Source organism: Maylandia zebra, linkage group LG3 (genome assembly GCF_041146795.1).
Source record: "Maylandia zebra isolate NMK-2024a linkage group LG3, Mzebra_GT3a, whole genome shotgun sequence".
Lineage (NCBI taxonomy): Eukaryota > Metazoa > Chordata > Actinopteri > Cichliformes > Cichlidae > Maylandia > Maylandia zebra.
This window is the reverse complement of record NC_135169.1, coordinates 6,017,501-6,029,436: the sequence shown is the minus strand read 5'-3', so window position 1 is coordinate 6,029,436 and position 11,936 is coordinate 6,017,501. Positions and strand designations below refer to the sequence as shown.

Here is an 11,936-nt window from a genome sequence, read left to right as displayed (position 1 = left end):
TTGCTAGTCTACTACATGAAACTACACAAAGTAAAAGAGTTTACAGTGCTAAACATTAGAGTATACGAGACATGTTTTACCTGTACATACTGGTGACCGATCTCCTTCACTCTTTAACTTTTCCGTTCAAATGGCACTTTGTACAATTGTTTCATGCATATTACTTTTCTCTTGAGCACTCTGTCCATTATTGCAATTGACACAGATCCAATATTACCAAATACACCGTTATCCTCTATGACAGCGCTTTGAATTTCTTTCAACTTTATTGCATTGTTTGCAATCACCATTGCACAAATAGTTTCCTCTTACTGCGGGGTAAAAGGGGGCTGTCTTCCACCTCTGTGAGCCTGTCTTTCAATCCTTTGTGGTGCAAATTACAGTAAAACTACAGTAATGCACACTAAACATGAGATATTATGAGATGTTGGATTACTGTCCCATACTATACATACCTGTTCTGCCTATGAAATGTTTGAATGATTGAATTCACAGTGGTTCTTCCAACATTTGGTTGCGCCCTCCGACAAGCCTCATCCACTTTGAGGCCGCGATTGACAACATGGACAACAAGTGTTGCCCCAATTTCATTAGGAATCTGCCTATGTATGTGGCGTCTTCCCCTGTTTTGTTCCCCCCGCATCCTCACCCCTCTTCCATGATGCTGACCTTCCATTTCTGTGTCACAGAACTGTAGAAATGGTACACACTATGTCCTACTCAGTTCATATATGCTTGCCAGTTGAGAGTTCATGGTATTAATCCATGAGTGACTGTAAACAAGAGGCTTGTCATTGTTTACAACTAGAGATGGCATGATACCACTTTTTTATGTCCGGTACCAATATCATAAATTGGTGTATTTCAAAAATAAGTCTATGAAGGCACTCAAAATAAATTTCCTGTGGTGGGAAACTATTTTGTGCAACTTTTTGGTATTTACAGTTTTGAGGGATAAACCTCTTAAATTTCTCTAAGTAGAAATATATGTAAAAAACAAAACAAAAATTATTTTCAGTTTTTTTGTAGTTTATTATTCTTTTTTTTTTTGCAATTTATGTAGTTACTATGCACTTAATGCATACATATTTTTTAAAAATGGGCTATAACGGTTGTATTGATGTGTAGAAACTTGAAATGTTCTGTTAAATATCCCAATTCTTTGATCTTTGGGCTGAAGGAAGAACAACACTCGGTGTATAAAAATGCTCAATCAACAATCTGTCTAAAGAGCTTGTAAAGAAAAGCGTCTGGACTTCTTTAAGTTGCTTGAAGACGTTTCACCTGTCACCCGAGAAGCTTCTTCAGTTCTAAGGTCAAATGGTGGAGAGTCCCAGATATAAACCTAGTGGGAGTTTCCCCCCACAGAGGGACAAAAGGACCCCCTGATGATCATCTACCTAATCACATGAGTCAAGGTGTGAAACTGGGTGTGGGTCACAATCAACCAGGGTTTCAGGTGAGCTCATTGTGAAACCTGGCCCCACCCTATGATGTGATGTCCTGAGGTCAGATGGCCCAGGATGTGAGTGGGCGTTAAGGCGTCTGGGAAGGGATCTCAAAACTGGATTATAGATGGCAGACAGTTGGTGTCGTAAGCCACCGCCTCTGTTCAAAGATGGTCGCTCACAGTGGACATAAATGGCTTCTTTTACTCCTCTTTCAAACCATCTGTTCTTTCTGTCCAAAATGTGAACATTGGCATCCTCGAAAGATGCAGATGGACTGCTGAGTCTTGTCCGGTGGAGGTGGCTCTTCTGTGTTGTGCCATGCGCTTGTGAAGTGGCTGTTTGGTCTCTCCAATGTAGAGGTCTGAGCATTCCTCGCTGCACTGTACAGCATACACTATACACTACATATACCACATTGTTAAGTTTGTATTTAGGATTAGGGAAGCACCGATACTGGTATCGGGTATCTGGGCCGATACTGTAAAATGTGTGTGTACTCATACTCGTAAAAGTTAACCGATACCAACTTATTTCATTAATCAGAGGGTGGCTTGTCATTTCTGTTGTAGTTTTTTAGATTGGCCACTAGGGGGACATCCCGCGCTAAACAGGCACAGGGTTAGGGGAGTGAGACTGACGACTCCAGATAAAAAAGAGAAACTGGAGGCTGCTGTAGCTAGACTAAACAAAATGTCAGCAGTGTGGACTGGAACAGCCAACTTTAACTCAGGTTTTGGAAAAGCAATGAAAAATGTCAAGAGAGAATCCACGGGCAGTTAAAATAACAGAGGCTCTGACTCATTTTATCGCTCTGGATGACCAGCCAATGCCGGTCGTGGAAAACATAGGATTGCACCATCTTCTCAGCATACTCGAGATGCCATATGAAATTCCCAACCGCCCATACATCAGGGAGATAGTGGTGCCAAAACTTTCTGAAGAGGTAAAGACAAGCAATGTGTGCGCGATGTCAGTCCTCAGTTTAACGGCACAGTGGACTGATGAGGAGTTTGTTCGTCAATGCCAAATACTTTTGTTATTTTGTTTGTTTGTTTACAATATGGACACTCTGCAATAATTTAAAAGTTTATTTTATTCTCAAACCTTATTTGTATTTATTTTATTCCAAACAGAAGTGCTTATTTATTATTCTGAAAGCTCTAGACAGTGCCAATAGTTCAGTGATATTTTGTAAAATTACAATGTGGAGACTCTGCAATAATTTAACAGAAGTGCTTATTTTTCACTTGAAAATTTTTTGTGGTCATTTTTATTAAGATTTAATTTTTTATCGGCAGGGAATATAATGTCTTCCAATTAATTGTATTTGTGTGTGTGTGTGTGTGTGTGTGTGTGTGTGTGTGTGTGTGTGTGTGTGTGTGTGGTAGAAGTATCGGTTTATGTACTCTGTATCGGCAAGTACTCAGATCCAAGTATCGGTATCGTATCGGTTTGAAAAAATTGGTTTCGTTGCATCCCTATTTAGGATTGCATTTTTTATTACTCTCCGATATCCGATCCAGTAATTTGGTTCAGCATCGGACCGATACCGATTTAAAACGAGGAAAAAACAGGAAAACAAGTACTCAAAAGCAGCTTTATTGCTGACTCAAAAGAAAAACAATAAAAAAATGATACTGAGATAATATGAACTAAACTCATGGAAAGACACACAGGGAAGCACACAGCAAAAGGGATGTCACAGCAACAAGCAGGGTATGAAAGAGGACTAAAATACATGACTTAGTAATCAGGAAATGGGAGACAGAAGGGAAACACAGCTGGTACTAATTACACAGAGGAGATGGGGAACAGAGGCTGAACGTAGAGCAGAACTGTCAAAATAAAACAGGAAGTACACAACTGACAGAGACCCACACTAGACACTGAACAGAGTACAGGAGCAACATGAGACATTACTGACTGGGGAACAACACAAACACGAGGACAGAACTAAACCGACACTAAACATGGGGGCACCAGAACAAAATCTAGGAACTAGGAATTAACAAAGCAAAAAAGGACTAGAGCGCTAACACAGAAACCAAAACAAAAGTAATCAAAAACCATGAAGTCACAGAATAATAATAATAATAATAATGCAACAAATCCAAAAGACTGGCTTAGTGACCCAGGACCGTGACGATACTGTTGAACTGATGAAATCTACTTAAGGTTTTAAATTAAGCAGCAATCTGTGCAACTGGGTAATCAGCTACGTTAAGATTTTTACATTTTGTCTGTGTCACGGTTTGGCGTGGCAGACCGTGGGGATGTGGGGAAGGAGGACCCAGGCGCAGTGCTCTTTGTATAAACAGTGCGTTTATTTAAAGTGTGTGGAAATAAGAACAATAAATCCCCGTGCTTTCCCCGACTTCCACTCCGTGTCTTCTCCCAGTGTTTGTGCTCCATGTGTCTGCTCCCTTGTGCCCGTGTAGACTGTGCCTGCTGCCCTCTCATCCAGCAATCCTCCTGGGAAAATAGAGGCAGTAGTTAGCACCCTTAATTACACTTGGTAAGTTCACACTCACAAACAGACCAGCTGGAGAACTGACGGGAAGTCTCACGCAATGATCCCGCGTCGGTGGGAGCTCCAAGACTCTCTTAGGTAGCTCCCCCGACGAGGCCTGATCAGCAGCAGGTGTGTGGCTTCGGGTGTGGCCAGTTCGCCAGCAGGGCCACACCCACCAGGCCTGAAGGTGCCCGCAGAAACACATATACACACACACACGTGCGCAAAGAGGGAGAAGAGGGGCAGCAACACCAAAAATACATAAAATAACACAAGTCCATGACTGCCCATGGATCCTTGGTCGCTCAGGCCCAGGACCCTGACAGTCTGACATGTTTTTTGAGATTTTAATATCCAGTTATTTGACTTTTGTGTAATTAAAAAGATTACAAAAGTAAAGAAAAAACTATTGAGTTTTGCTAAACAGAAAAAGTTACTCTGTTGTACTCATTCTATTTAGGTTATGTTATAAAAATGTTGTAACATTATTAATACTATTAATAATATTAATTGTACATGATTGCGCTACACATAGTTATTGCAGTTTGAATAAAAAGAAAAGAAAAATAAACAGAATTAAAAAATATTGCTCATTCACCAGCAGGACTTTCTTTTGTGTGTTATAGTTTTCTCCATTTAAACTCAAAGAACAGTATAACTATTTAAAGGGTTTAAATTTTTCAGACTTTTTCAGTGGTTTGTCTAACAGCCCAGTTTCCACAATAAAAACTTTTTATTTTTCTCAGGAGGACTTTCCACTCTTCCTCCCCACTCCAGAGAATACCACTTTGTGAGCCAGCTGATGACCTGGACTGAAGCTCAGAGTTACTGCAGAGAACACTTCACTGACTTGGTCACCATCTACAACAGCAACATCAACCAACTGCTTCTCTCAATTTCACCAAGGATCAATACTTGGGCTTGGATAGGGCTCTATGATGATCGTTACAGCTGGAAGTGGTCCATGGAGGGAAAATTTTTTTATGTTGGCAGCACACATGAATTTCTGATCTGGGCTAACGGCCAACCAGACTGTGTATATGCAAAGGAATACTGTGTGGCTCTTCAGGGACAAACACAGATGAATGATAGACCCTGTGGAGCTTCTTACCCTTTCCTGTGTTACAATGGTAGGAAAAAGATTTGTTGGCATAGTTGTCCTACTAATTTATGAGATTCATAGTCTGTGTGTTTCAAAATTAATCCTTTTTTTTTAAATTTCACAGCCAAAAATACAAGTTACATCTTAGTGATGGAGAGCCGCTCCTGGTCAGCGGCTCAGTCGTACTGCAGGACATACCACACAGACCTGACCAGTATAAGAAGCAAAGAGGAGAAATCCAACATCACGCTCACTTTGAATGGATCAGGGGTTCAGTATGTGTGGATTGGTCTCTACAGGGATCCCTGGGCCTTCTGGTCTGACAACACAACCTCCACATTCACTAACTGGATGTCTGGTCAGCCTGATAACCTCTATTCAGTTGAATACTGTGGAAATTTGCATTTAATGTCGGGGCAATTGAATGATGGCAACTGTGGTATCAGAATCAATTTTTTCTGTTTCACAGGTGAGGTTCAGAACGCAAACACTGTAAGATCCTGTCATCATGTAAAACACTAATGTTTGTGTTGTTATATGTGGTTCATTTTTAGCAGTGACAAAGCAAACAGTGGTGAAAATGAAGCTTCAGTCAGAGGCAGACATGCACAGCACAGAGATCCAGCAGCAGGTTTCACAGCAGGTCAGCAGTTCAGTCACCAACACAAACTTGACACAAGTTCAAACTATGCTTCATGTTTTTCATCATCTGCACATTTTGTCCAGCTGTCAGGCCTCATGCTGTCAGAAGGACTGACAGACTTCAGGATTCGTTGGAGGAAAGTCCAGAGTTACCGTGACGACCAGTCAAAGAAGCAGGATGTGGACGGTGGCTGCAAAACTGAAGTCTGACTGGACTGAACCACTTCATGTGTGAAGTTAATAACATGCTGTGCTGAGCTGTCTCATCCTTTGAATCTTTCAATATTTCAGAGTGTAAAGTTCCACCAACAGCTCATTTGTTCAGCTGCAGTTGTAGTTTGGTAGAAATTCTTTAATCAGAGGTCCACTCACTAGTTTTCCTGATAGGCTCTAGTCTCTTGTTTTGATTTGCAGCGTCTCTTTCAACACTTTAGACACTGTCCTTCTGTGGACGTCACTGCACAGGCTTTGTCTGTGTGCAGTTTATTAGGATCCATAGTTCTGCTTCATTCTGACAGCAACCTCTGCTGACTTACACAAATGATGGAGAAGAAAGTGAGGAGAGCCAGAGATCTGATTGAGGAGGTCAGGGGGACAACAAAACATTGTACTGTTTATGTCCTGTTTCTACTTCTATTGTTTAATAACTGTAACAGCCATGAATTCAATTCAATTCAATTCAACTTTACTTCTATAGCACCAAAATAAGTCACATCAACGTGCTTTATATTGTAAAGTAGACTCTACAATAACAAATTCAGAGAAAAAAAACAACAATCATATGACCCCCTATGAGCAAGCACTTTGGTGACAGTGGGAAGGAAAAACTCCCTTTTAAGAGGAAGAAACCTCCGGTAGAACCAGGCTCAGGGAGGGGCGGGGCCATCTGCTGCGACCGGTTGAGGTGAGAGAAGGAAAACAGGATAAAGACATGCTGTGGAAGAGAGACAGAGATTAAACAACTGATTGAACAATTAACAGCTATCAATGAGACCATAACAGTCCCAAACCTTACCTGATATAAATGTGGATCATCGTTTTCAATGGAGAGCAGTTGCAAAGCATGCTGGATGTCCTCGTATCTGACACTTTAATTTGACTGTCACTTTGGAGGCACAGACAAAGTCACAGTCACTCTAGTAAGAACTGCAGGTGGTGGGTAAAGTTTGTGCTGGTGTTGCCATAGTTACTGTTGTGGTCTTAGTTTTGACTTGTATTTTCGCCTGTGTTGACATGTTTGTCTACTTTTGTTTTTGTAGCTTTCAGCTTTCTTCATGATATATTTGAAAGGGTTTTAATGTGTTCTGTGGTTTCATTCATGTTTTTGTGTGTTTGAAAATGATAAATCCATGTAGACAGGTATAGAAAAAGTAATACAAAATGAGAGAGATATATTAAAATAGTAAGTAAACAGAATGGTTTAACCATTATTTATTGCCTTTCATAGATTAATTTCTTATTTAATAATATAATTTGCCTTCAACAAATTTATATTTTGCCAATATTGACATCTTTGTTTGTTTCATTAGCTTAGCTGGAGTGAACCCATGAAAATAATTTCATTTTATTCATGTGAACTTAATTTGTGGTGTAGGTAATTTGATTGTACTTTTCTGTTAATAAATGAATGAGTCATTTGTGTGTTTTGACACTGAGTGATAAATCAGGTGAAATTGCTACAGATCCATGAAAGTAAAGTTAGTTTGACACTGAAGCTTTTTTGTTTCTTTAGTTTTGTGTCCGTCTGTGTAAGTTTGAGGTCCATGTCAAAATCACAGGCATTCAAATGTAAAGGGCCTTAAGTTATATGTTAGTTATGAGAATATTCATCAGTGTTGCGCTTTTACTACACACCAACAAATCCCTCTCGTAATGAGGACGCATGTGATCTTTCTCTTTGTGTTAGGTAAAGAAGGTGTGGCTGGAGTGTATCCCAGCTACCATTGGGTGAGATGCATGGTACACGCTGGAAAGGGTGCCATCCTGTCATTGGTTTAACACAGGGGTGTCAAACTCCAGTTCTCGGGGGCCAGTGTCCTGCAGGTTTTTGATAACGCCCTGGGTCAACAGACCTGAATCAAATGATAAGTTCATTACCAGGCTTCTGGAGAACTTCAAGACATGTTGAGGTCGGTTATTTACCTTTAAATTAGCTGTGTTATATCAAGGACACATCTAAAACCTGCAGGACACCGGCCCTCGAGGCCTAGAGTTCGACACCGGTGGTTTAAAACATAAAGATGAACAACCATTCACACCTATGGGCAATTTAGAATGACCAATTAACCTAACCCCAGGTTTTAGGTTTAGAAAATAACCGGTTCTGTTCCCTGTGAAATAACATAACGAAACTGGAAATAATTTAAAACGTTTGCGGAATCCCACAAAACACACCTTCATTTCTTTTGCTTTAATGTCCCATGCGGAGATCCGTAGGATATGAGCACCCCACGTGACCGCTTACAGCAAACCTCAGCAGAGTAGCAACTGTCACTACCCGATCCATACCGGAAACCCGATCGGTACCCCGCATGCGCAAAAGGTGTCTACTTCCGGTCGAAGCGTTTTACGATAGTTACAGGTCAGAGTATCTGTTAAGATGTTAAGAAAATTAAATATCTCTTTAAATGTTTCCGATAATGAAACATTTAATATAATGTAGACAAAAACGAAAAATAAAAAGATAGTTACAGAACAGCACTCCACGGTCCTTACTGCGCATGTGCAAAGTCGGACCGTACAAATCGGGTCTACCCGATCCGTACCGCGCATGTGCAGGGGTTTTCTTCTTCTTCTGTTCGTTTAATGGCAGTTTGATCCCCAGTGTACGAGGATACTGCCAACTGCTGACCGAGCGAATGAACCCTATTGTAAACTGAATTAGCGTAATTTCAAATGCGTGTTAAATAGTGATGCGCGAATCTTGAACGAATCGTTCAATACTCGAGAATCACTTTACTGACTCATGACCCATACGGTAAAAAAATACATTTTTCCTGGCCAAAATATATTTCAAATATATGGTAAATATATTTTGTATTTGTGATGCTCCAAAAATATATATTTTTGAAATTGAAAATATATTTCTTTCAAACCAAAATACATTTCAAAACATATTTTAGGGTGAAGAAAATACATTTCCAACCTTACAGTAGAATGTATATCAAAGTATCCTTTATTTAAAATATATTTAGTGCAATAATGATGATAATGATAACAATACTAAAAGTAACATGTTTTATGCACATCTGCAAAAAACGGTTGGATTCAAACAAAACAGAGTCAAAGGTCTATCACGAATTAGGTTGTTTATTCATTTGCTTACAGTATTTCACATTACACAATATCTCACTATAATGTAGCGTTCATTGACTTTGAAATTATCTGTCAGTGATACAGTAAACAAGATACAACAACTGCTATGTACACTTTAGTTTTTGACAATATATACAATTTAGTACTTAAAGGAACACACTCCACTGTTTTGGAAATAGGCTCATTCTCCACCTCCCTCAGAGTTAAAAATGCAGCGTCTTCTTTCTAGATCCGTACGTTAATAGGGCTCTGGAGCGTGATCTTACGGGATGGGGCGTAGCCAGGATTTTTGGTCAAGGCGCCATATTAGCAGGCCAAACAAATGCTTGCTGTGTGGTCGGTTGTAATGTTAGATTGCACTACCAGCAAAGGAATAAGCTTGAAAACAGGCTCTCTTTTCATTGTTTCCTCACCTGGAAACATCATGAGGGAGCTTATGTGTTGGATGTTACCAAAAGAAGGCGTCTAGCCTGGATAGCAGCTGCGAGACGAGCTGATATTCAGTTCTCTACCAGCCACAGATATCTGTTGGTGTGCTCCAGTATTTTCATTCAGGTAAGTTCTAAATAAGTTCATATTATTATTTATAGCCTGTTAATTTTATTTTCAATAGCACAAACTTAGAACAAACATGCAGAACTACCTTCTATTTATAGAGTTGCTAATTATTTGGCATTATTGCAACAAACCAGCCTATGAAATGAATGAAACAAATCCTGACTGGGTTCCAACACTACACATGGGGCACTACGAAATCCCTGCTTCAAACTACATGCTACATACCACCATGCCAATCAGATTACTTCTTCCATGTGAGGGTAAAAAGGTGACCTTCCTGGATAAGATGGCAAAGGTTTGCTGCGTTTTGGTGAACATGTGCCCCAGTGTGGTAGTAAAACCAGGGAAAAATGCTCTTGTTAAATACTTTTAAGTCTTGTGCTGTTTATGTAGTGATAAGTTTTCAAAAGAGACAGTAAATTACAGAATGCTAGTAGTGGGTGATATTATACAAATGCTGTCATGATTTTATGTGAACATTTTGTCATTTGTAAACTATACATAACATTTTTTCTACATTGTAACTGATGTGATGTTCGACAAAGTGCTTTTAATTAAAAATAGGCAAACATTTCTTTGTTTCTTTATTCAACTTTTGAACAGTGGTATTTAGTAAGTACATATTCAGTAAATGCAAAGTATTTACATGGCCCCCTAAATTAAAACATTATGGGTTATTCAGAACAGAACTATGCTTGGAAAAATATTGTCCCATCAGTTGATCCAACTCCTCCACAGTAGCAGGTGGAACCTTTCTTTTTTGAGGATGGCTTCTTTTACCTGTCACAACGAATGGTCTGTTTATGTTTTGATCAAGAACCTTTTCTTTGGGCAGCTGAAGAGGAGAAGTCTATCTTATGGCCAACCTCTGGCTGTATCTTGGTCATATTACCCAGCAAAACCCAGTATGCAGGTTCATCTGTAACAGTCCTTGTGCCACAGATCCTCACTGTTGCTTCTACATTAAACAGAAGAGCAGTGACATGGCTGCAAGTCTCCACGACTCTAGCCATACAGCTGCAGTGGGCGGCTTCAACCTTCCCTGTGATGCTCACAATGACCTGTGGCTGCAATGCTGCAATTCAGTCTTTAAGAGTGCAGGACCTGAAGCACACACACAGACAAAGTTCATTTAAAGACAAGAACTTTAATAAGCCAAGTCCGACACAAATGTGTTTTATTTACTTTCAAATCCATTTATCATAAATGTAACAAATAAAGTGTTTTTATGTATCCATCTATAGAACGCTGCATGTTATATTCTAAATCTGCATGTTTCTTTTTAGAAACCTATCAGCAAAAAATGAATCTAAAGTATGTAATGCAAGGATGTAATCACTTTCAAGAGGGAGAAAACATAAAGTTCGACTTTAAGTGACAACTATGGACACCTAATATGACAAGCAGATTCTGCAGGTCATTAATCAATGTATAAAACTAAAACAGAATGTATTTTTAGTGACACAGGACACAAACAAGGAAGCAAGATGTGTAATTAGGATTATTTATAATAAATATGAATTAATTAGGGCAATTTCTTTAACCATAAAGAATAACTAAATCCTTCAGGACAATGTCACATCAATGCACTGAACTCACTATGTTATCCCTCTAACAGAGCCTCTACATGTTCTCACTGTAATTTCCCCCTCACGAATGAATTTTTGCTAGCACTAATTTGAATGCTGGGGGGAATCAAACGCATTTTACTCGCAGTACTCAAGCTGACTTACCTTTGCTTGAATGACGGCGTACTCACAACGTGGAGGCTTAAAAATAGCCAAATCTTGTACCCAGTCCTTGGTGAATTGGATGTGCGCCTCCAGAGATTTATAATTGCGAAATTGGTGCGCCGTGTATGCTCTGACTCCACAGACAAGGTATGAGAGTAGATCATGCTAAGTCAATAGCGGTTTGGTCTTCAGGGTTTCTACTCCACGGCTATATTTCATACGGGTCCACATTTCAACAATCAAGTACCGTCTCTTTGCATCTGGACAGAATCTGTCTCTATACCGTCATTTTCTTTTGAGCTACGTTTCAGAATGGTTCGTAGCAATCTTGTTTTGATTCGTGACCTGCCAAGATGGTGCTGCGCTCCCACAATGCATTGCGACATTACGTCAACTCCAAAGCCCTTTGCGTGCAGGAGTGTATGCGCATGCGCACTGCCACGGTGGTTTAAAAAATAAAGATATAATGAAAAGTAATTAATAAAAATTAAATATTTAAACATTCCCACAAATGTGCAATGAACGTGCAAAAACTCTCTTTAGTAGTTGTTGCTGTTTCTTTCTTTCTTTCTTTCTTCTTTTTTTTTTTTGAAAAATAACGACGTCTCTGAGGCGCGAAATCT

The 11,936-nt window shown here is 39.6% G+C and overlaps 1 protein-coding gene and 1 long non-coding RNA gene across 2 annotated transcripts in view; both read left to right on the top strand.

Moving 5' to 3' along the window:
* Positions 1–5,036: 5,036 nt before the first annotated feature.
* On the top strand, positions 5,037–6,384 carry LOC143416941 (C-type lectin lectoxin-Lio3-like). The gene is made up of 4 exons (XM_076882610.1): positions 5,037–5,093; positions 5,190–5,534; positions 5,620–5,708; positions 5,792–6,384. Exons 1-4 carry the CDS (start codon positions 5,045–5,047, stop codon positions 5,915–5,917), a joined length of 609 nt encoding a protein of 202 aa, XP_076738725.1. The 5' UTR covers positions 5,037–5,044; the 3' UTR covers positions 5,918–6,384.
* Positions 6,385–11,898: 5,514 nt separating this feature from the next.
* LOC112430628 (uncharacterized) overlaps positions 11,899–11,936 on the top strand; it is a 3,515-nt gene continuing 3,477 nt past the window's right edge. The window contains exon 1 of the long non-coding RNA XR_013095156.1: positions 11,899–11,936. This exon is cut by the window's right edge and continues 237 nt beyond it. This is a non-coding gene — a long non-coding RNA (uncharacterized LOC112430628).

Excerpts from the sequence above, each read along its gene's own strand:
- LOC143416941 (XM_076882610.1), top strand. The coding sequence starts at position 5,045 with ATGAATGATAGACCCTGTGGAGCTTCTTACCCTTTCCTGTGTTACAAT. Across the intron at positions 5,535-5,619 it reads CAATTTTTTCTGTTTCACAG|CAGTGACAAAGCAAACAGTG; the intron begins GTGAGGTTCAGA and ends GTTCATTTTTAG. Across the intron at positions 5,709-5,791 it reads AGCAGCAGGTTTCACAGCAG|CTGTCAGGCCTCATGCTGTC; the intron begins GTCAGCAGTTCA and ends CATTTTGTCCAG.